The 24,024-nt window shown below is 64.0% G+C and overlaps 2 protein-coding genes across 2 annotated transcripts; both read right to left on the bottom strand.

Moving 5' to 3' along the window:
- Window positions 1–10,733: 10,733 nt before the first annotated feature.
- Window positions 10,734–13,546, bottom strand: C2CD4C (C2 calcium dependent domain containing 4C). Its single transcript, XM_068156167.1, has one exon. It carries the CDS (start codon window positions 13,167–13,169, stop codon window positions 11,916–11,918), a length of 1,254 nt encoding a protein of 417 aa, XP_068012268.1. The 5' UTR covers window positions 13,170–13,546; the 3' UTR covers window positions 10,734–11,915.
- A 2,591-nt stretch (window positions 13,547–16,137) lies between these two features.
- SHC2 (SHC adaptor protein 2) lies at window positions 16,138–22,641 on the bottom strand. The gene is given in 14 exon segments (XM_068156194.1): window positions 16,138–17,556; window positions 18,135–18,279; window positions 18,459–18,677; window positions 18,679–18,767; window positions 18,977–19,141; window positions 19,244–19,310; window positions 19,394–19,574; window positions 19,663–19,789; window positions 19,958–20,009; window positions 20,179–20,232; window positions 20,321–20,440; window positions 20,941–21,001; window positions 21,321–21,391; window positions 22,033–22,641. Coding segments are annotated over 13 exon segments (1,944 nt in total). The 3' UTR covers window positions 16,138–17,556; window positions 18,135–18,150.
- Between the last annotated feature and the right edge of the window lie 1,383 nt (window positions 22,642–24,024).

A 24,024-nucleotide genomic window follows, 5' to 3' on the forward strand; every position in this document is an offset into this window, starting at 1 on the left:
TCCCCCCGGTGAGCCCAGCCTGGTGTGTAAAGGGACCCATCTGTCACCAGTAGATGTTTCAGCCCCAACCCTGCCTGTGCAGGCAGGCAGAAGCCGCTCTGTTTACTGGGGAAGGGAGGGAGAGGGGGGGAGGGGGAAGGAGGGGTGGGGGAAGCTTTTTTATGAGCTGGGGGTTAAAAATAACGCGGAAACGGCAGGGGGCCGGGAGAAATCTGCTCTCCTCACGCTGCACCGCATGGCTCAGCCTGCCAAGTGCGTGGAAGAAATCCCCACTCCTCCTCGGGCTGGCAAACACACACACGTGCCAAGCCACGGTCCCATTAGTCACCGGTAAATGTTCTTTTCTCTCTCCCCATTTGTTTCCCCGAAGCTTGATGTTTTCCTCTCCTGCTGCCCCGGCCTCGTTAGGCTGCAATTAAAAGCAGGATTCAAAGCCGCACGGCGCAATTAAAACTCACAGGCAGAAGGTGGGATGCTGGCTGGGGATCGCGGTGGGAAGCAGCTCCGCTCGTGGACACAGATGTTCCCCGGCCCCTTCCCCCCCATCCCCCAGGGTGCTTCTTTGGCGCTTGGGGGCGGTGATGCAGGAGGGGCTGGGCAGGAGGGGCACAGGCTCCACCCGTAAAGGTCTTTCTGTGGCTCATGGCAGTGGCCAGATCCGGCTCCTGGAGGATGCAACCGAGCTGCATCCCCTCTGAGTGGAGAACTGTCCCAGCTGCAAGGATCGTTAAGCAAATGGAGCAGCCCTGAGGGGAGGGAAGGAACCGGCGCTGCTCAGCCAAGATTAAAGCTCCTTCCTGCCGGGGCAGGGCAGGGACCGTCCCTGCAGGACCCTCCCAGCCCCCGTGGCGGAGGGGTCGCATAGGACTTCGCAGCCCCCAGGGCTGAGTGGGACACGCTGGTGGCTGCTCACTGCACCCTTCCCTGTGGTTTCCCTCTGGGAAAATCCTAGGGACACAGCTCCCACCAGCAGAGCCAGGAGCCCCAGCAGAGCCAGGAGCCATCGTGCTGGCTCATGTCCCTGTCACAGAATCAGGGAATGGGTTGGGTTGGAAGGGACCTTAAAGATCATCCAGTTCCAACCCGCTGCCATGGACAGGGACACCTCCCACCAGCCCAGGTTGCTCAAGGCCTCACCCAACCTGGCCTTGAACAGTTCCAGGGAGGAGACATCCACAACCTCCCTGAGCAACCTGTTCCTGTCTCTCCCCACCCTCACTGTCCAGAACTTCTTCCTCATCTCTAGTCTCAGTCTCCCCTCTTCCAGCTCAGAGCCATTCCTCCCTGTCCCATCACTACAAGCCCTTATCCCTCCCCCATCTTTCTTGTAGGTCCCAGACAAGGATTTGTGCCACCAGCACCCTGCTCCCAGTCAGGCAAGCGTGGCTCCATGTGCTGCATCCATCTCTGCCAGGGGCTGATGCCAGCTGGGGCCATGAGACAAAGGCTCAGTGGCACCTCCCAGGCACACACATTGTTGGTGCCCTATGAGGCACAACAGCAGAGCGTGGAGGGGGGCAGATCCTGCCCTGGAGCATTGCCAGCATGGTTGAGCTCCTTTGCAGGACAGGACCAGCTGAGCCCCACCAGCACCACCACCCAAACCACTGGCACAGCATCCAGCCATCTCCCAAACACCAGAGCTGGTGCCAGGTGCGGAGCAGGGAATCCCCTGGGGCAGGGCTGAGCCCACCAAAGGGCAGAGCCTGCTGTGCCCACCTGCCATGGCAGGGGGGGGTGGGGTGGTGGTAGTGGTGGTGTGGGGAGGGGCACAGAAGCAGCAGTGACCCCAGAGTGCCACCCCACAGACTGTCTCCCCACCGCCAGGGCACGGCAGAGGCAGCTCCGGCTTTGGCAATAGATAGTAACAAGTGAGCACGGGCGGCTGAAGCAGCAGAGCATATGGTAGGTGTTGGAGTTTATTCCTGTCGGTGAGTGGCAGCAGCGACAGACGGATGGGGGTGGCAAAGTGAGAGATTGAGGTAGGTGCCCGTGCGACACCGCCCGACGGAGGCTGCAGCTGCGGCGAGGGTGGGGACCCCGCAGCCGCCCGCTGAGTGCCACCGGGGGGCACCTGTGTGCGTGAGGAGAAAGATAGTGAGGAGCTGGAGGGGGTCCAGAGGTGGGCAACAGAGCTGGGGAGGAGCAGCTGAGGGAAGTGGGGGTGTGCAGTCTGGGGAACAGGAGGCTGAGGGGAGACCTCTTTGCTCTCTACGACTTGTTGAAAGGAGGTTGGAGCCAGGTGGGGGTTGGCCTCTTCTCCCTAGGCTCAGGTGATAGAAAGAGAGGAAATGGCCTCAAGTTGTGCCAGGGGAGGGTTAGGCTGGAGATGAGGAACAATTCCTTTGCTGCCAGAGTGGTCAGGGGTTGGCACAGGCTGCCCAGGGAGGTGGTGGAGTCCTCATCCCTGGAGGTGTTCAAGAAACCTGTGGCCATGGTTCCTGGGGACGTGGTCAGGGTGGTCTAAGGTTGCTGGTTGGACTCGTGATCCTAGAGGCCTTTTCCAAACAAAACCATTCTGTGATTCTATGCACAGGGCCTGGAGCCAGCTCTGGCACTGCTCAGGGCCACTGCCCTGTGCCCAGGGACGTTTGGCATCAGGGGTGCCTAGAGCTGGGGCAGCCTCAGCCTCACCACACAGTGCAACCCCAGAGAGAATTTGGCTGCTTCCAAACCAGCCCCATCCAGGAGGGCTCATGGCTGCTCCTCTGCTCCAGCTGCTGCTCCCCAGCCTTGGCTACCCCTGGGCTCTGCCAGCACAGGGGGTGACCCTGCTGCCAGGGAGCTGCCTGGCTCCATGGCGCCTGAGGGCTTCTGGCAAAGCAGCCCTGCAGCCAGAGCTGCTCCCTCGCCTGACGCCTCTGCCAGGAGACGCTGCGGGCAGGTAGCCAGCACGGGTGGGAGGGAGCAGATTGGCCACAAAAGAGAGCTTCAGGCCCTGAGCAGCAGCTCAGAGCAGGATCTCCCGAGCCTGCTAGGAGGATCTGGGGATAGGCTGTCCAGTGCTCAGCACATCTGAGGTCCAGCAGCATGGGTGCTGGGTGGGATGCAGGGCTTGCCTCTTGCCAACGCTGCCCAGATCAGGGCAGGAAGCAGGAGCTGTCTTCCTGGGTCTGCATGGTGCAAGAGCTGCCAAGAGGAAGGTGATGCTTTGCTGGTGGTTGGGTTAGCAGCACCTTCCCCCCCTGCCCCAAAGCCTGAGGATCCATCTGCTCAGTGAGGGGCACCCACACGAGGCTGGGAGGAGGCTGGGCTGTGGCACTGGGAGCAGTGGTAAGAGGAGGCAGAAATCCAGAGGTGCTTAGGGACACTTCACAGAATCTTCTCCAGCTTTCTCAGCTCTGCTGGCAGCACCTTGATGATGGTGGGGGGCTGGGAAAGGCAAACTCCCTCCCCACACGAGGTAACCTGTGGAGCTCCCAACAGTTTCTGGTGCTTGCCAGCTCCAGCACCAACCTATCCCCCCCCACCCCCCTCACCCCAGCCTCCCATCCTGCCCGATGTGGGCCAGGGAGGGCCCCACAAGCGCTGTGCCAAGCACACATCCTCCCCTGGCAGCGGTGAGGAGCTAAGTGGCAGTTCACCTGCTGCTCCAGCTCTTGCTAATTGCAGGGTTCTGGCTTCACACCGACGTGCTCGATAAGATCAGTGATCAGAGAAACCTCGGATGGCAACCGGCCTGAACGGGGAGCTGCGTGAGGGCAATTGGGCTGAGCTGCAAAGAGGAATTAATTATAACCTGGCAGCGGTGAGATGTGAGGCTTCGAATGTCTGTTTTCATCTGTCACCCACCGCAACCTCTGGCACGGCTGCGGGTGTGAGGAGCGCCCAGGGCATCACTCGCGCCAAGGACAAGCTGCTGCCACCCGCCTGTCGCCGGGGGCTTCGGGCAGGGGGTGGCAAAAGGGTGGCCCCGGGGCCGGGGCTGCCGCTGAGCGAGGCTGGAGGTGTCTCCCGGCGAGCTAAGCCTGCCACAGCTCCTGCCCTCCCTGCTCTCCGCCTGGCAGCCGCTGTTATCTCCATTACCATGGCAATGCCAGGCGAGCTCCCTGCGGCGTGTCCGGTCGATCTCTGGGCGCTGCCTCCGCCGCGATAGCAGCCGCGGTCCCACGCCTGGCTCCCGTCCTGTTCCCGTCGAGCTGAACAGCCCTGGTGGCTGCCACCGCCCTGGGAGAGCTGAGGGAGGGACACCGAACCATGTCCCCTGGCCTGGGGCTTGGGGTTCAGGTGGAGATGCAGGGGGGGCGAGAGGAGGAAGAAGCAGAGCTCTGCCCTCGCCAGCACCTGGAGCATCTCCCAGCCCTTCCCCGCCGGGATGTGGCTGATTGCTCCTCACCGCGGGGGGGACCTCCGTGAAGTCCCCTCACCCTAAGTCCCCTCACCCTGGGCTCAGCCAGGGCACGGCAAAACCGCGGGCAGGCCACGGACCAGAGACCAGCCCGCGGCCCCAAGTGCCATTATCGATCGGTGCCCGCCTGCATTGGCATTAAAATGTTTGCCAGCAGCTGCTGGCGCTTAACAAACCCTCCCGGCTGCTTTGTTCGTGCCGATTGTTTCCCTCCCACCTGGACCCGTTCGGTGCTTTGGGCATTTTGCAGGGGTTTGAAAGGCAGCGTTTAAAAACCTCCAGCAGGCAGGTAGAGGAGAGCAGGTGGCTGGAGACAGAGAGGAGGGGAGAAGAGAGGAGGGAGAGATCCCTCACGCCACAAAGCATCCTCTGCCCTCCTCCAGCCTCCTCACCACGCACTCCCCCAGCACAATCACAGAGTCAGAGACTGGTTCGCGTTGGAAGGGACCTTTAAAGGTCGTCTAGTCCAACCCCCCTGCAGTCAGCAGGGACATCTGCAACCAGAGCAGGTTAGAATCATAGAATAAGGTCCCACATGCCCCCCTGCACCCACCCCAACCCCACACCTCCCACCCTGCCTCCCAGGTGCTTGCAGAAATGTCTCCTCTGCCAGAGGAGAAGGGGAGAGGAGAGTCTGAGGTCGTGCTTGCCACCTCCTCACTGCCTTTCCCCGGCTTAGAGGGAGGATGAAACTCTGCCAGGGGGGTTTAGGTTGGAGTTGAGGAAAAAAATTCTTTGCTGCCAGAGTGGTCAGGGCTTGGCACAGGCTGCCCAGGGGAGGGGGTGGAATCCCCATCCCTGGAGGTGTTCAAGAAGCCTGTGGCCATGGCTCTGGGGTGTAGTGGCCACGATTTAGGGTTGGAACCTTGCTCTTGGAGGTCTCTTCCAATCGGCACAGTTCTGTGATTCTCTGATGTGGCCCCAGGCTCTTGTCAGATTTCCAGCCTCAGAGTAGGAAAGCAAAGCTCAAACTGAGCAAGCAAAACGCAGGGAGCTGTGTGGTGTGCCCTGAGGCTGCAGTGGCAGGAACGCTGCCAGCCCTGGGGACACCCCTGGCAGCTGCTGCTTCCATCCTGCCGGCTGTGCTCAGCCGTCTGAGTGCCTCAGGGCTGACATGTAGCCACAGGCTGTCCTTGCTCCAGCAGAGCCCAGGGGGTTCTGTGTCCCCCCCGAGGAACATGAGCCTGGGGTCCCCCCACCGGGGAGGGGGGTTCTGTGCCGCGGAGGAGCAGCAGCTGCTGCCTGCTGGCCGCAGCCCATGCCAGGTGCCCCAGGGTGCCAGGGCACAGGCTCTCAGAGGGGAGCAAAGGAGAATCGCTCTCCTCTGGCTTTCCCTCTCATCTGATGTGGCTGCAAGGGATGGTGAGATGCAATAAAGTTCTGTTTTCCTCCCAGGAACAGCGGGAGCCTCTCCTCTCTGCTTCGGAACAGACGCTGCCACGGAAGACAAATGGCTGCAATAAAGTGAGGGCGAGCGTGTGCCAGGGCAGGCCGATGCTCACGTGCAGCTGGCACTGCCTGGGCTGTGCTGGCCTCTTCCCTGCCACACACCCACGTGCCCGGTCCTTGCATGCCCCCAGATCAGTGCCAGGTAGGACCAGAGCCACGCAGCAGGGATGCTACAGGCGCCCGACCGGCCCTGGGGCAGGACCGTGGCTCACCGATGGGCACTGGGCACCCCACCCCCCACTCCCACAGCTGCTGCCCTCGTGGGGCAGGGGGCTGGCAAAGGTGGCTGCCACCAAACCGGGGTGTGGGGGTGTTGTGCAGAGCTGTCACCCCCGCTGCAGGGCAGTGAGGGCTGCGAGGGTTCCACCCTGAGTGGGTGCCAGGCTCTTCTCACCCCAGAGGCTTTTTGGTGCCAGCTGGATGCCATTATCTGCTTGCTGGCCTGGTGAGCCCTGTCCCGGGGAAGCCATAACGACCAAAGGTGCTGGGTTGGGCTGGGCAGCAGTGACACCACCATGGGCAGCAGCTTCACACCCCAGGCATGGGTGAGAGCCCACTGGGAAATCATCCCCCCCACCCCGTGCTCAGGAACCCTGTGGTGGCTTCACACACACCATACCCCCCAGCACTGAGCAGCCCCCCTGGTCCCTTGCCCTGGGTACCAGCCTGGTGAGGGCTGCAGATAGGAGAGAATTTCCCCTTGGAGAACCACCACCCCTCACCCCCCCTGCTCAAGTCTCACATCCACTGCTGGACCGGGCTGCCAAGGGTTGCCAGGCAACGGGAAGATGCTTTTCCTGACCAAAACGGGAAATCAGCAGCCGGGTCGGGGCTGGAGAGGAGGGATATGACCAAGCTCAGGCCCCCTAGGGGGGCATTCGAGGCTCCCCCAGCCCCCAAAGCACCCAAAACTCTGGAGAGGAGAAGCAGCTCTTGCAGCCCTCTTCAGCCAAAAGCTGTTCCAGCTGCTGCTGAGGACCCCTGGGCATCCTCCAAGTGCAGCAGCATTTGGCCCTGGGGCTCCTTTGGCTGGCTGGGGGGACAGATTGAAGCCCCCATGGGGACAGCCTCACTGGCCCCCTCCCTGAGAAACCCTTCAGGGCAGCCCTGGTCCCACCACAGGTCCCAGATGAGACTGAGCCCTTCCTTTGGCCTCTCCCTTCCTCCCTCTCCATCTTAGATCCAAAGGAGCTCCCAGCAATTGTCTCAGAAGTTGAGTCCTCATGTTGTGGGGACGAGGGCTAAAAATAGCCCAGGTCTGTGCACACCTCCCCTGGGTCAGCCTTGCTCTGGAGATAAGGGCTGCCAGCAGCTCCTTTAGTCTAGCACTCCCCATCCTGCTTCAGTTTCCTCCTGGCATCCCACTGCCCCGAACGTGCTCTGTGCCACCCCCACTGACATGGCTGGAGTGGCCTGGGGACCCCCAGGCAGAGGCATCTCTGGGCAGAGTGACTCCCAGGCAGAGGGATCTCTGACCAAAGGGACCCCCGGGCAGAGGGACCCCCGGGCAGAGGGACTCCTGAGCAGAGAGATCCCCAGTCAGAGGGTCCCTTGGGCAGGGGCGAGTTGCCAGGGCTGGAGCATCCCTCAGCCTGAGCATCGCCGGCAATGGGCAGAGCTGCTCTTGGTCTCAGCTCCATTGAGGCATCTCTGCCCCTGCTGCAATGCAGAGAGTGGAACAGATCCCTCTGCTCCCCCAGCCCCTCCCCACCGGCTCCCCCCAGCATCTTCCAACGCTGAAGCTCATCCCAACCTGACCCCACCCCTGGCGGGCCGGGCCCAGGGCAGGCAGCAGCCGCGTTTCCTTCCCACAGAGCCTCGAATTACAAATTCAGAGTTAAGCGCTCCCCCTCCTCCCTCCTCCCCTCCCCGAGATGCCCTTCTCCACCCTTCCTCTGCTTTGAATGTTGAACACTTTCCAGGGATTCTTTTTCTTCCCCCCCCTACTCCCCGGTGTGTTCCCGCTGACCCCATCCACTCTCGTTCGAACTGAACTTAATCAGCCTCATTTTATTGCTAACTGCCGGAGATTTACACCTCTAGAAAGAGGAGGGGTGGGGGGGAAGAAGAAAGAAAGAGAAAGGAGGGAGGAGGGGGGAGCAAGCAAAGCACTCCTCGAATTATTGGCACCTGCCAAGCCCTCCCCGCGCTGCTTTCCCTGCCCCTGTGGGCGCAGGAGGAGAGAGAGAGGGAGGATCTGTTTGGTGCTCCCAGCTTCTGTGGCTGCCAAAACCTGACAAAATTATTAGAACGGTGGAAATTAGAAAAGTGGCATTTGGGTACCAGACAAACCTCCCTCGCTCCATGCCGCGGCGTCTGGGGGAGGGGAGGGGAGGGGAGGGGAGGAAAGAAGGGTTAGAAATGGAAAGTGGTGAGGAAAAGGGAGGAAAAAACACCACCCAGGGTGAGATGCGCTCAACGCTGACAGCTGGGCTGGGCTGAGGAAGGCTCCAGGAGGCCCCCCGAGGGCATCTCACCCAACCTCCCCCCCACCCCCCGCCACATCGTTCACACCACGGAGGGCTCGGGAGGCACTGCCCGGCGGCAGCGCAGCAAGGACGCAGCTGGGCAGACACCATCGAGGCTGCTTCCACCCCGAGAGCATCTCACCCAACCTCCCCACCACCACCACCACATCGGAGGTGGCTCGGGAGGCACTGCCCGGCGGCAGCGCAGCAAGGATGCAGCTGGGCAGACACCATCGAGGCTGCTTCCACCCCGAGATGGTGCCGGAGCAGCTCAGCCCTGACGTGCCAGAGCCAGCCCCGGGTGCCAGGGGTTTGCAGCAGGCAAAAGGGCTGTGGAGCTCAGAGAGCGGCAGAGAGGGCTCCCACACTGTGCTGCCGTGGGGGCAGAGCTTAACCGTGCCTCAAAGAGCCCCTGAGGGTCTCCTGGAGCTCAGAGCACACCCCCCGCGGCACCGTGTGGTCAGTCCGAGGGCTGGGGGGGGGGGGCTGGGGTTGCTGGGCAGCCAGCCCCCTGTGAGGGCAGCGCTCCAGCCCACGCTGCTGACGGGCAGCACAAAAGCATCGTCACCGCTTTAATCACCAGCACAGGCAAGCAGGAGCACAGGGGCCAGGCTGGGGGAGCTGGCGAGGAGGAAGGACTCGCGTGGGCAGCTGCTGTCCCTCTCTGCAGCCCCAGCCCCACGCAGGCGGTGCCCCAGCTCAGCTCTGACCCAGCGTGGACGGCCCTAGGTCCCCTCCTGAGCAGGAACAGCCTCTTTCCCCCTGTCCCCGGTCCTTCTCGGGAGATTTGCTTCCACCTCACTCCGTGGCTGGTTGGCACAAGGCGACCAAGAAGCTCCTGAGGTGTTTTGAGCCCCTGCGATGCCAGCGGGAATGGGCAGCACCACCCCCGAGAGCAGTCTCCGCTCCGCGGCTGGGCAGTGCCAGGGTCTCAGCTCTGCTCCCTCCTCCCATGGGCACAGGGAAGGTGAATGGGCTCGGGGGACGCCATGGCAGAGAATAGCAGAGGGAGCACCTCGGGGAAACCAGGAGCCAGAGCATCACCTCCGTCTGTTTTAGAAATGACTTTATTGCACTAAAAAGGGGAAGTCATCTGTAACCAAACATTCCAGTCAGGTAGGAATATGCTTTAGGAATATACTTTTTGTTTCAATCACTCCAAAAAAAAAGCATCATTAAATCCAGCCACAGAAATATCAAAGCAGGAGCAGTAGAAAAGAGCAGTAGAGAAAGAGACCCAGGCAGGCCACGGTCCCAGCCCCCACACCACCAACCACCGCGGGAGCAGGGCTCACAGCAGCACGTCCCACAGCTCCCCGGGTGGCCACATGTCACTGCGCTCCACCCAGGGGCAGCCCTGCCACAGGCAGGAGGAGGACAGGGACACCACAAGCCCCCGGGCCCTTGGGTCTCAGCCCCAGACCAGCCCCAACCCAAGGAGCAGCCCAGGGCTCCCGCTCTCGGCATCTGCCCTCCCCAAACCCAAAGGCACGCAGCTCGCTCTCTGCTGGGGGTGTGTGTCACTCCCTAGTCCTCTCACAGGAGCTAAGCAAAGGTTTTGGTGCTCTGTTTGCCCTCCCCTCACTGCCTGCCAGGTCCACCCCCACCCCCCAGCATCGCCTGGGTCCCATTTCTCAGGTGGGGATGTCCTGGTGAGGTGTGCGTGGGGCTGCCAGGCAGCAGCCAGCCAGGCAGCATCACTATCCTGCTCAGGGGCAGGATGTTAGCCCCCAGCCCAGGGATGTTGTTGTCCTATCCCCCCACCACGTTCCCCAGAGCCCACATCTGCCCCCAGGATGAGCCTGGACGCTTGAGGACCAAGGAGAGTTCTCCCACGTCGGTTTCTTGGCGGGGGGGGGGGGGAGCAGTGGGAAGCCTCAGGTGGGAAAATCCCTCCCCTTCCCTCCCCCCTGTCCCCCCCCGCTGCGAAGGAGGGATGTGTCTGCTCCTTACGTCCTGCAGGGATTGTTTTCCACCACGACAAAGAGCCACGATCACCCCAGATCCCCTCCCAACCACCCCACTCCCCCCCACCCCCCGACATGCAACGGCAGCGCTGTCAGAACCATGCCTCACGCACCTGAAACATATTTACAGACAGAAGTAAAAACAACGCCGGGAAAGATCAGCCTCGGATATAAATAGCCAACACTGAAATCTGCCATCTGCTGCTGCTGCAAAGGACAAGGAAGGAACATCAACTGCCACCAACAGAGGTTTAACACAGAGGGGGCCACGCGTGGCCGCAGCAGGCAGGGCCAGGAACAGGGCGAATCCTGCTGCCCTCAGGGGAGGGAAACATGCAGAGCCCGATGGGGTTCGGGAAACACCACACCAAACGACAACGAGGAGTCTGGTTTAATCTGCCCACGGAGATGCCCCCTCACCCCCCACCCCCACCCCCCCCTCCCCGCTGGCATTGCCCCCCTCCTAGCATTGCCCACCCCCGGCTCCCCCAGTGCCTCCAGCCAGTCAGCTGGGAGAGCAGGGAGGGACGGGAAGGGGTGGGAACACCCCGCTGTGCCCCCCAGGGGAAACGGCAAGGTCAGGGCAGTCCCTTTAGTGAGAGGGTCTTGATGGGCACAGGGGCTTTGTGGCCCCACAGGCGCCCCTCCCGTGGGTGCAGCTGCTTACAAGCCCCCCGTGACCAAGGAAGGGCAGAGGGTGGAGGAACCTCTGCCTGACGACCCCTGCCCAGCAATACCTGGGGATGTCCCCAGGGCCAGCCAGACCACCGGCACTCAGGGAGGGCCACTCCTGTCACCTCGGCGTTTGTCAGCAAGTGTGCCTGCTGGGACACTGCCTGTGATGTCCTCTGTGGCCAGGAGAAGGGGTACCAGGTGTTGTCTCCTCCCACACCTCCCAAAGCCATAGCAGCACCTAGCATCTCCCTCCTGAAGGCAGGGGATGAGCACAGGCAGCCTCCTGGATCTGGGCAAGTCCAAAGCCCCTGAAGCTCTGTGAGCAGCTTCCCGTGGGAGTCAGAGCAGGGGACGCTGCTGGGGGTGGGCAGGGAGGGTTCCTGGGGAGGCTGTGGGTGTCAGATCAAGCTGACCTGCACATCCCTGCAGTCCCACAGGGCTAGGAAGAGTCCAGGAAAGGCTCAAAACTCACAAACCTGACTCATCCCCCCAGGGTCACCTCCCTTGGCCCACCCTTGGGTCACCTCTGCAGTATTTTCTCTGCAGTTTTCCAAGACGAGAAACTTGTCTCTTAAATGAAAGCCGAGACGGATGCTGTCCCCTGACTCCAGGAGCTGGGGCTTTGAGAGAGGTAAGTATGCTACAGAGATCTACCCACCTCCAACCTTCACGCTGATCAGCTGGAGACCACCAGGGAGGGAAGAGCCCAGCAGGTGACATCCATCCTTCCCGCTGGAGATGGGACCAATGGCTCCCTGCTGGGCTCCAGGAGATGCAGCCCCCGAGAGAGCAGGGAGGAAGCAGAAGGAAGAGGCTGCAGCTGCCAGCCCTGCCTGCCCTGGTGTTGGCAGAGTCGCTGTTGGGGATCCCCCCTCTCCACCACAGCCCTGTCCCTCCTCCGAGGGGCCCTTCCAAACCCTCCTCCAGCGGGGCTGGGGGCCGGGGCTGGCTTCCCCCTCACCCCAACCCCACGGGCAGGCAGCTCGCTCGGGGGCCGGCTGCAAGCACCTACAGGCAGGACAGGAGGGAGGTGAGTGGCAGCTCCTTCTCCCCCAGCAGCGTGTCGCGCTTAAGGCTGCTGCCTTTGTTGACCACCTTGAGCTTCAGGGACATCTTCCTGGCGTGGCCAGGGCCCAGCCCGTCGAAGAAGAAGTCCTCGTTGAAGACGGGGTTGCGGCTGTTCTTGACGATGGTGCTGCGCTGCTTCTGCAGCTTCCCGGGGTTGAGGCACAGCGAGACGCAGCAGTTGATGCTACGAAGGTCGACCAGGGCATCGTAGAGGTCCTCGACGGAGACCAGCCGCACACGCAGCCGGGCGTTGGAGGGGTCGTACTCGGCGGCCAGGCGCAGGCTGCCGCCCCGGCTGAGCCGCAGGCTGTGCTCCCGGTCGCAGCCCGGTGGCAGGTCCAGGGGCAGCAGGGCGGTGGGTGGCTGCCCCCCGGCCGGGGCGCTCCTGGAGCGGCGCTGGACACTGGGGCTGGTGTCGGCCGAGCTGTCGTCGGTGGACAGGGAGCTGTTGCGGGCCACCGAGTGCTTCAGCTTGATGACTTTGGACTGGCTCTCCTGGCTGAAGATCTTCAGCAGGGAGACGGAGCGGGAGAGCAGCGGGGAGCCGAAGGGTGAGGACTCGGCCGAGGAGCCGGTGTCGCTCTCGCCGCCGCTGAAGTAGCGGCCGGGATGCATGAGGGCTGCGCCCAGGTCGGCAGGCGTCCGGGGCCGGCTCTCGCCGTTGACTTTGGCTCTGCGCTGGGAGCTGGGCGAGGTGGCAGGCGAAGGACAGAGACTGCTGTGCTCGCTGTGGAAGAGAGACTCTTTGCGCCTGGTGTGGGGGCTCTCCATCAGGGTGGTGAAACCGTAGGAGGTCTGCGCCTTGGGCACGTAGGGCAGGGACATGGCCGTCTGCGACTGCGGGTCCACGTTGGTGCCAAAGCTCCCCTCCGCCGCCCCGTCCTCGGCGGTCTCGATCTGGATGATGTGACGGCTGGTGGCCCGCGACCGGGACCGGCTGGATGGTCGGGGGCTGCGCGGGGGCTTGCGGCCAGCCAGGTCCTGCTCGGAGGCTGAGGGGCCCAGGGTGGGCGCCGCGGGGGTCTCGGGACCCTCGGCGGGTACTGCGGTCAGCTTGGGTGGGATGAAGAAGTCGGGGATCTTATCAGGGGTGAGGACATTGCTGTAGCGGGATCCCCGTGGGGAGTCCTCTGGCCCCGTGCCCCGGGACCCGCCGTTCTCCGCCACGCCGCGCAGCCGCTCCAGGAGCCACATGTTGTCACCAGACGCGGTGCTGAAAGAGACCCGAGGGACAACGCTGTCACCGGGGACCGGGCACCGGCAGCTGGAGCCGTCAGACTGGGGGCCGACAGACAGCACCGAAAGACCGGGACCCGCCAGCCAGGGGCAAGGGGCAGGAACCGCCCCCACCGATGAGCACCGCAACCCGACAGTCCGGCGGGATGGGAAGCAGCTGCGCTCGCCGAAGGACACCGGGACCCGACAGCCGGGGATAGGGAACGGGAAAGCACCGGCCGCTCCGAGGGATGCAGGGACGCGCCAGCCCAGGGTAGACAGAAAGGAACCGGTCGCGCCGAGTGATACCGGGACCCCACCAGCCCGGGGATGTGGGACAGGAAAGAACCGGCGGGGCCAAGGGACACCCGAGGGACATCGGGACCCGCGGGACACGGCGGCACCGCCTGTTCCCGAGCGATGGGACAGGACGGGGCGGCCGCCACGCGATGCCCGAACAGACCGACCGGCGCCGCCGCTCACGGGAAGTTGCCGGCGCCGCCGCACCTGGAGCGGAGCCGCTGCCGCCGCTGCAGCCCGGGCGGGGCGGGCGCGGACGCGCTTTTATACGGTGGTGGCGGCGGCGGCGGCGGCTCCGCTCCTTCCCCGCGCCGCCGTAATCCTCCGAGCGCGGCGCCCCCGCAATTCCCCGGTCGCGTCGGGACCGGCACCGGCGCAGAGACTACGACCGGGACCGAGCCGGGCCAGGCGACCCTGGGGTGCTGATGCTCAATGGGTTCGGGTGCACCCCAGGGTACCCTGGCATTGCGTATGGGAGCGCCGGGGTTCGGGTAAGACCGGGAGCGGGGGACCCTGATCCAGGATGGGGACAGCAGCGGGACGGTGACAGCCCCAAGCCCATCCCTAGCGCTACCGAAGACCGAGGCCGCTGAGATGGAGCCGTTCGCACGCCCACCACACCCCGGGCGCTTTCCACTCACAGCTCTTCAGCTCACCACGGCGCAGAACAAAGCCGAGAGCTGCAGAGAGCCTGAAGAGGTTTTTAGGGCGGCAGGGGGTGGCAGTGCCACATGTCACACACCTCGCCGGCACCTGGATGCGACAGCCTGGGGCAAGAGGCAGCCCGGGTGGCACTAGGGCTACAGAACATCGCTGCAGGAGCCGGTGCTGCTGTGGTGGGCAGGATGCTCAAAGCAGGGTGGGTGCACAGGAAAACGGCGCTGGGACCCTCGGAACGGGGAGTGTGGGGAGCAGGAACCAGCCAGGTGCTGGGGTGAGGAGGAGGTCTGGGCAGGGGCATCTTGAAGACAGCAGGGTCCTGGCTGGACCCTGGCTCTGCACTGCAGGGAGCTAAGTCCTGAGTCCTGCAGGGAGAAGAGGGAGGATGGAGGTCAGGGGAGGAGGACGAGGTTCACGGGCAGTGGAGGCTGGTGAAGAAAAGGTTGATGTTTGCCTTTCCTCCACCCTGCACAACGCTGGGTAAACAAGGGGCAGGAATGGTTGAGCTTCCCTGAGATAAGAGAGAGCTGGAGCAGGGCCAGCCCTGCTCACTCGGCTCAGGGCTCTGAGACCAGCAAGGGAGCAGTGGGCAGGGGCACGGAGGGGAGCAGAGTGTACTGAGCTGGCCTGGGCTCAGCTTGGAGAGAGCTTCCAGGTTTGAGGCAGGAGATGAGCTGCAGCAGTCAGGCAGAGACGCTGAGGTCCCAAACACCCCAGCCCTGACGTGCAGCAGGAGCTGATGAACCCGGAACAGAAACAGGCAGAGAACAAACACTCGCAGAGGCAACAGAAACCAAGGTTTCCAGGGCCACCAAAACAGGTTCTGGACCTTCCCTTGGCACCCAGCAGCATGGAGCTGGGAAGGATGGATGCCTGCCCTTGCTGGCCTCCCCATCGTCCAGGGCTCTCTCCATTAATCTGGGCAGTGCAGGATGTCAAGAGGAGGCAACTCTTGGGGCTCTAGGGCTGCCTCCCTGGGCAGTGTGATGGGTGCTGGACAAGGGCTGGGTGATGTGGATTGGAGTCCCTCGTGCCAGGCTGGTGGCTGCAGCTCCTGGCAACACCTGGGCATGGCACCACGGGCAAGCAATGCCTGGCTGGGGACACTGGAGGGCTGGGAATTCTGGCAGGGATGGGGACACTGCAAGAGCTGGGGACACTGGAGGGATGAGGACACTAGAGACATGGATGGCAGAACCAGCAATGTGCTACCACCTGCTGGAAGCTGGAAAGGAGAGAGCTCGGTGAGGGGAGGGGGCTGGCACCAGGGCTATGGGCTGTGCCCTTCCTGTAGCCCCCTGGGCAGCAGCATGGCACATACTGCTTATCCAGCTGGTGCCCTGACTCCATTTTTCATGTCCATCCTTAACTCAATCAAGGCCTCATATTTGTTCTAATTGGGTTTTTTTGTTGTTCCAAGAGCACACTGCTGCCCTCCCATCCCACCTCCCCCCACAGGCTCCTACCCTGATGCTGGGCAGCCTTAGGATGCTGCCCCACAGCAGGACCTTCTCAAGGATCCCTGAGCCCCCCCCCATCCAGCAGCCCTACAACCCGGGGCTGGCGTGGGCAGACCCCTCAGACCACCAAGACCACTTTGCATCCCACACCAGCCCAGAACGAAGTGGTTAAACCCCTAAAGGCAAAGCCCCAGCAGCTCTTCGGGGCCCCTCACGGCAGCATCCCCCGGGGCTGGGGATCGCGGTGGAGCCGGCGGCAGCTGGTGAACGGCTCGGGCTCGCTCTCCAGCGGGGAAAGAAGCAAGTCTGGGCTCTCACTGCCTTTTCTGGGCTCTCACTGCCTTTTCCTGCCTCTGCTATTGAGGGAACAGAGCAATTACCCTTGGCAGACGCATTACTACATGACAAAAAATAGCAGCTGAGATGGAAGCGCCGCGTCCCTGCCGCGTCCCTGCCGCGTCCCTGCAGGTACCCAGCTATCAATGGAAAATTACACCCGGCCTCGCTGGGCTTTATTTAGGGCCTTCTTTTTATTCATTGCCTCTGCCAGCACCCAGCAGTGCCCTGCCCCAGGCAGGGGCCCGTCCCCAGCCCCAGGCAGAGGGTGCCAGGCTGATCCCGCTCCCTAAAGTGAATGCTGGTGGCAGCGCTGGGGACGCAGAGCAGAGCCAGGGTGGGCTACCAGCACCCACTGGTGCCAGGGCTGCTGGTGGGTGTTGCCCACCTGGTGCAGGTGCCCAGTGGTTCAGAGCCCAGCCTCCTACTGCTGTGTTCCAGCAGCACCAAGGCTGCCTTCTCCTGCCTCCACCAATTCCAGCCCCACGCTGGCAGTGCCACAGAGCTGGGAACCATGTCCAGGCTCACCGAGGGGCTCCTGCTCTGCTGACTGCCATGTTCATGAACAGGTGACAGCTTGGCTCTAGGCTGCTCAGTGCCAGCCTGGTGGTGGTAGGAGCCAGAAGAAGCCCTGCCAGGAGGCTTGAAGGTGGGTGGCCATGGGCAGAGGTGGGAGGTGGGAGGTGAGCCTGCAGGCAGAGGGAGCAGGCAGGGTAGGAAGATGCCAGGTAGGGGAAGGTGGCATGCAGGAACAGCGCCTTGTGGCCAAGCCCAGTGTGCCACAGGCCACTCTGGAGCTGGAGAGCCAGAGGGTGACCCAGGTGCAGAAGGAGCACAGGGTGATCCAGGGGTGCAGAGAAATGAATGACCAGTCAGGATGGGGCCGGGCAGGCTGCCACCACTGATGTGAGACTGTCCAGGAGTTGGTGCTGAGGCAGACACCATTCCAGCACCCTCTGTGTACCCTTTCCCCTTGAGCCTCCAGGCACAGGAGCTGGCAGCAGCCTGGTCCCAGCACCATGCCCGGGGGTGGGCAGGAACAACCTGGGCACCTTGTTCATTTCCAGGTTTAATTAGAAACGTATCCCAAACCACAAACCCGTGCCAGACACACTGGAGAAGGGGCTGGGTGTGCCATAAAAACCTGCTGAAGCCCCGAGCCGGCCGGGGGAGGTCCCCGGGGGCAATGGGACACTTCTCCTCCCAGCGGCCCTGGCCCATGAGCCAGCGCTGGTAGCTCACCCCTGTCCTGTGCCTTCCCCGCAGCAGCTTCATCCTGGCCCCGGCCAGGGGAGGGCTACAGAGGCTTGGGGCTGCTGAGAACCTCACGATAGCCACTCCTGGGGAGAATCCAGCTGGAAATGTGGGATCAAGAGGGACATCCAGCAGCACCACCCTCCAAGAGACAGTTGTATCCAGCCCCACGGGCAGAGCCAAGCCAGGGGCTACCAACCCCACTGATGGGGGAACCCCACGGATAGGGGCAGGCCCCCGAATGTCCTGGCAGAGAGGAGGGAGCGAGGCAGGGAGCTGGGTCCTGAGCCGCAGCGCTGAAGTCAGAGGAACAGCTCCGAGGGCAAGGGGCGGGTCCCAGGCTGTCCCTCACATACCTGTGCACACACGGACACGGATACACACACGGATACACCCACGGACACGGATACACACACATGGGTGCACACACACCCACGCACACCCCAAGCCTGCTCTCCCCATCCCACCGTGTGAGCCCTCGGATGGAGCTCCTCCACCCGGTCCCATCCCCGTTTGCTCCATCGTTGTGGAAAACAGTTCCTTGTGCTGGGATGGAGCTGGCCCCGGGGGTAGCCCCAGGCAGAGCAAGGCAGCACTGCCCCAACCAGGTCTGAGCCCTGTCCCTCCCGGCCAGGCCACCCACCTGCTCCCACTGCGAGCTGGAATGGACATCCTGGGCAGCCCCAGCTGGGCAAGGGGCACAGTGTGGGCAATCGAGGGGAGGCAGCGGTGGAGCAGGGGCCCTATGGGGCCAGGCACCATGAAGCCCGACGGGGGAGGAGGACGGGGAACCTGACTCCGGGGCGTGTGGGGGGGCTTGGCTTCCCCCCGAGGGACAGCTGGAGAAGGGGAATGCAGAGGGGGCCTGGTTTTGCCCCAGGGCTGCGGCAGGGCCGGTGCTGATGCCAGAGGAGTGGTCTGGGGGCTCACGTACCCCCCGCCCCCCGGCATCACTGCTTCCTCTGGACAATCTGGCGGAGGTGCAGCTCGCTCTCTGCCGCCACGATGGGCTGCTCGTTCTGCCGGTGGTGGCTGATGAGGTGGCTGATGCTCTCAAACAGCACGTCCTTGGTCCTCACCTGGGGGCAAGGGGCACAGCCGCCCTGAAGCCAGGCGAGCTGCCTCCAGCGCGGGACGCCTCTACAGCCCTCCAGCATCCGCCCCCACCCCATGGACAGCCCTCCAGCATCCGCCCCCACCCCATGGACAGCCCTTCAGCATCCGCTCCCCACAGTCCCACCCTGCGCCCTGCCCTTACCACGCCCTCAGGGTCCACCAGCAGCAGGTGCTTGGGCTGCCCGCTGTGCATGCCCGTCAGCACGTAGTGCCCGGGGTTGGTGAGGCTGTCCCGCACCAGGAAGTCTCCATCCATCTGCAGGAGCCTCTCAGCATCCCTCCGGCTCATCTTGCCGTGGTACCACGGCTCCCGCCGCAGCTGCTCCTCCGTGGGGGCAATGGGAGCCTTGCGGGTGGGGGGGGCTCGGCCACTGGTCCTCAATGCGGGGGCTGCTGCTGCTGGCCCCCCCCGCGATGCACTCGTGGAGCTTCAGGGCATCCTCGAACGGCCCTGTGGGAGCCAGGCTTTGTGGCATGTCACCCATCAGGGTGCCAGGCAGGGCCGGGCACCCCTGCCCTGGGCACAGCCCCTGGTGCGCAGCTCCCAGCGCTCAGCCTGGCACCGCTGTGGGCACGGCCAGCACGAGCGCTCTGCTGGCACCAGCTCGGTCCCTGCACAGCAGGTCCTGTGCTGGATACCTCCCAGCATTGGTGGCTTACTCATGTCAAAGAGGTCTTTCTTGGGGCTCTCCTCGGGCGCCCCTCGGGCTGCTGCCTCCGGCTGCCAGGCGTCCAGGCTCTGTGTGTTCACATACATGTGCTCCTCGTAGTCCCTTGGCCCCAGGCACTGACTGTCTGCCTGCAGGTACCCGTCACAGGCCTGGCCTGCAAGGGCCATCCTGCCATCAGCCCAGGCAGGGCAGAGCCATGTGGGCCCCCACTTATGGTTCCCAGAGTGCCCCCCACGCCCCCCCAGGTGGTACCCACTCTGGCTCTCCAAGTCCCAGGATGGTCCCAGCTGGCTGCTCTGGTCTCGCCTGAATGTAAGCCCACCCTGGAGAGAGAGAAGAGTGAGGGCATGGAGATAACCTGCCTGGGAAGCCTGCAGTGGGGCTGGCAGCAGCCCCAGGGGCTCACCTGGCTGGGGGGGCTGGAGCTGGAGGGCTGTGTGTGGATGTGGCCCAGGCTGGTGCCATGCCGGAGCCGGGAGTCGATCAGCCCCCCCGGGGGAGGCTCCTTTCCCGGGATGCTGTTGTAGTAATCGTGCTCAGCTGTCTCTTCATCCTCCCCCCAGGCTGACTCCTCTGCACCCAGTACCCTGCAGCAGGGACAGGCAAGCTGGGGACACCCTGTGTGGTTCAGACCTCCTCCTCAAGCTGGGGAGACTCAGCCCCCCACCCCCCTACCTGTCTGGGGGTACCACCACCTTGGGGGGGCTGTGGAGGTACTGCTTGAAGCGCAGCTCGAAGGCCTGTCCCACTGTGCTGATGACACTCTGAGCCAGCCCCTCGCAGCACTCCAGGATGTGGCAGGCTGTGGACAGACGGACAGATGGCTCAAGGCTTTCCCCCATGCTCCCATCACCCCTCTGGGACCACCTGGAGATGCCTCTTGTGTGCCCCCATGAGAGGCCCCCTCCTCCAGCCTTCATGCCCCATCCTCCTCTTCCCCAGAGCCCTTGGGCACGGGGGCCAGCATCACCTCTCTGGTTGATGGGGTCCTTGGCGACGTAGGCGACGTAGTCCGTGGTGTCCTGGGGGGCACAGGGGCAGCTCAGGGCCTGTGTCCTGCTGCCATGCGGGGAGCAGGGCTGGGGGTGCTGAGGTGAGCTCAGCCCCAGCCCCACCTGCCACAGGGTGGTCCCTGTCCCACTGCCCCCAAAGGACGGCAGCCAGAGGAGGGCTGGGGTGTGTTGGCCTCACCGTGTCCCCGCCAGAGGCGAAGGAGATGGACTGCATGTGGTGGTTGGCGATGATCTGTGGAGGGGAGGTGGCCCAGCAGGGGTTAGGGCAAGGGCCATCAGCCCCCTGGGAGGCTGGGGGGTGGGGAGGGGGTGGCTCCCACCTGGCGTGTGGTGGGGATCATGAGGTTGAGCCCATCGACGGAGATGTTGACAGCGATGCTCATGCCGGCGAAGCGGAGGTTGCTCTTGCCCAGGATGGAGAAGAGAGCTTTGTTGGGAGCCTGATGGGAGAGAGAGTATCCTGGGGGTGATGGAGTGCACCAGGCCCAGGTTCCTTGAGGTGAAGGAGGCTTGACCCATACTAAATAGCTTTTATCCCTCTTAAGTTTCAAGGGGGAAATTTACAGAGTACAGAATTAACCAGGCTGGAGAAGCCCTCAGAGATCATCCAGCCCAACCTGTCACCCAGCACCACCTAATCAACTCAACCATGACAACAAGTGCCTCATCCAGGCTCTTCCTAAACACCTCCAGTGATGGTGACTCCACCACCTCCCTGGGCAGCACATTCCAATGGCCAGCCTCTCTTTCTGTGAAGAATTTCTTCTTAACATCCAGCTTAAACCTCCCCTGCTGCAGCTTGATCCAAGAGACCCCAGGCTCTGCCCCATGAACTGAACAGCGCCCCCCCTCCTACCCCCCACCCTTTAACACCCTGACCCAGCACTCTGGCTCAGCCCAGGAAGGAGCCTAGGGAAGGAAAGGCTGGGTGGAAACTCACCTTCTTCTTCCAGATGCCCTTCACTCCTGGCACTGCCTCATACAGTCTGTTGATGGCCTCCCTGCAAGCCACAGCCCACGCTTGGGTTACAGCTGCAGACCCCCAGACCCCTTCCACAGCTCTGCAGGGTCTGGGGGGCATCATCTCCCACGGTCCTGGGCACCGCAGTGTCCCCGCAGCACTGCCCTACGTAATCCTGGCCAGGGCCACCTCCCTTCTCCTCTTTCCAGCCATTGATCCACAGCAGTGCCCTTCATCTGTGTCCTGGCAGGGTGGATCCCACGGGGCAGGGCCCTCCCCCAGGCTCTGGCCACTTGTCCCCCACCACCTCCACCATGCCCCGGGGAAGGGGGAGCACTCAGGGCTCCGTGGGGCCGTACCTGGTGACCTGTGTCCGGGTGTTGAAGTCAAGGGACCTCATGGAGCGCAGCACCTCGATGCACCCCATGTACTGCGGGGGGAACACGATCAGAGCAGCCTCCTCCAGCGCCCCCCCCTCCCTGCCAGGGCAGCTGATGGAGAGGAGCTGGGTGCCAGCAAGAAGAGCCCCTTCCAACACCAAGCTCCACAGATCACACGGTGCCTTTTGCCCCCCACCACATCACACCTCCCAGGCCCCACGCTGAGACCCGACAGACTCATCAGTGCTCTGTGGCCTGTGACATCCTGGTGGGGGTAGAAAGCTACTGGCTTCCAGCCCCAAAAGGCACCCCTCCCTCCCAGGTCTTCATCCCACCCTAGGTCCCTTCAGGGACCGTGCAGTGCCTCCCAGCATGTGCCAGACCCTGCGGGCAGTGCAGTAGGGTCAGGCTGCCCGTGATGGGGCCGAGGGGCTGCAAGCTGTGTGTGCCAGGGGTGGCTGCCCAGGACCCTCCTATCCACGGTACTGCGGGGTCCTGCGACCCCCGACCCACGGCTGCTCCCGCGGCAGAGCCCGGCTTGGGGCAGCGGGAATTGGGGGGGGACCCGAGCCCGAGGACCTGCCCACAGCCGCCGGGAGGAGCAGACGGAACCGCTGAGCACCGGACACGCGTGGGGCCGGGGCGGGGCTTCGCTCCTTCCCGCACCGGGCCGGGCTCCGGCGGGACTTACCCGGACGATGTAGGAGACGCCGGGCCCCAGCACCCGCTCGTCGGGGTGCAGCCAGCCCTGCGCCGGTTTGCGGATGAAGCTGCCTTTGCGGCTCCACTCGTCCCCGCCCGCCCGGGCCGCCCCTGCCCGCCCCGCCGCCGTCGTCGCCGCCGCCGCCCCCCGCGGCCGCCCGCCCGCCGGTCCGGTGCAGGGCGCGGCGCAAAGCGGATCGCAGGCGCCTAGCACGGCGGCCAGCGCCGAGGGGGTCCCCGCTGTGCCTCCCACCCGGGTTGACCCGGAGAGGTCCCGGTTGGCTGCGGCGGCGGCGGGTCCGCGGCCGAGGAAACCAGCGGGGCCGTGGAACTTCCACTGCGGCATCCGCGGGAGCAGCGCGCAGAAGGTGGTACCAGGCTCGGGCTCCTCGCCCGCCGCGGGGCACGGCCCCGGGGCCGGTGATGGCATGGGGGCGGTCAGTGGCTCGTCGCGGAAGCGGTCATACTTGGGCTCCGGGAGCATGCCCGGGGCCGCGCTCCGCTCCGCTCTGCTCCGTTCCGCCGCTCCGCTTCGCCACCGCCGCGCCGGCTCCCGCCCCTCGCCCGCTCCCCCGGGGCCGCGCCGCGCTGATGTCATGGTGTGAGCGCTCCGCCGCCCGCCCCGGCCCCCCCACGCCCGGCCGCCCGCGCATCCTCCGCCCTCCTCGGTCCCCCCCGCCCGGCTGGACCAGCGGCCGCCCCAGCATGCCCCAGCTCAGCATCCCCAGCTGCCCCGCTCCCCTCCCTCCCCGATTGCCTCAGCATCCTCAGCCTTTCCATCACCCCCTCCCCCGGCCGCCCGGTGCCCCCCAGGCTGTGATGCTTCCCCTGCACCCCGGGGCGCCAACGGGGGTGAGGAGGCTGCGAGGTGGCGGCAGCGGCAGCCCCGAACGGGCAGGCGCGATATTTGGGGACAATGGGACGATGAGGCCGGTCAGGCTTTCCCTGCCCGGGCATGGTTCTGCGTCCCCCGCCTGGGCCCCGCCTGCCCTCTCCGCCCCCCAAGGCCCGGGGATGGAAACGAGGGACAGGACCATTCGCACTGCTCCCTGGTCCCAGCCGGGCTGAGCCGGAGCCCCGCAGCTTCCAGCTTCCCCGCGGGTGTTGAGGGGTCAAGGGGCTGCGGAGGGGGTGTTCTCCTGCCTACCCCCTCTGCTCCCATCTGCTCTGCAATGAACTGCAGCGGCTCACCCGCGGCGGGGACATTTTCAGCTCTTCTCTCATCCCCATCACTGGGAAGTGCTTCCCAGAGCCCCGGGCTGGTTGGGAGCTGGGGGGGGGAGGGGATGAGAGAGGCTCTGCCAGGCCTCGCTGCGCAGCAGGACTGCCCTATTTCAGTGCCTCTCAGCCCAGTGGTTCTTGTTCCCTCTGATTTCATCTCCTTCCCAAGCCAGGCCTGGCTCCACTTGTTTGTATCTGTCTGGAAGGTAAAAAGCACAATCATTTTCTTGCTTCTCTGCCAGCAAGTGGGGGGGGAACCAACAACCCAAAACCTTAAAGGGCTTTCTGAGATCAGTCAAATAACTGCCCTTCCTCCAGCCCTGGGGATGCTGCTTTCCCCCCTCCCCCCCCCCGGCAGCGGTTCCTGCTTTTTTTCCAGCAGTTCACCAACCCCTGGCATCCTGTTCAATGCAGGGCTGAGGGGCCAGGCTGTATGTGAGACACCCCCCCGGTGTGTGATGAGCACCAGGCTGGGGTGGCAGAGCTGGGGAATCCTGCTAGGGCTTGCTCTTAGTGCCTTGGGGTGGTAGGAGGAGAGCTGAGGCAGAGAGTGTTAGCCCTGTCCCTGTGAGGTGCTGAGGTGATGCTCCACTCACACTGGCTGCCCAGCATGGCCCTCTCAGAGCCAGGGACCAAGCTTGGGGCTCCCCCCTCTGCCCTGGTGTCTCCAGGGCTTTGTTGTGGTTGCTGACAGCCTGCCCAGGCTGGCTCCAGGCTGGCTGGGCTAAGAATCACAGAATGGTTTGGGTTGGAAGGGACC

The sequence above is a fragment of the Melanerpes formicivorus genome, unplaced genomic scaffold, assembly GCF_026170545.1.
Source record: "Melanerpes formicivorus ecotype bairdi unplaced genomic scaffold, bMelFor1.0.p_v2 SCAF_34, whole genome shotgun sequence".
NCBI classification, from domain to species: domain Eukaryota; kingdom Metazoa; phylum Chordata; class Aves; order Piciformes; family Picidae; genus Melanerpes; species Melanerpes formicivorus.

Coding starts and splice junctions, on each gene's coding strand:
- C2CD4C (XM_068156167.1), bottom strand. CDS start 13,169: ATGTGGCTCCTGGAGCGGCTGCGCGGCGTGGCGGAGAACGGCGGGTCC.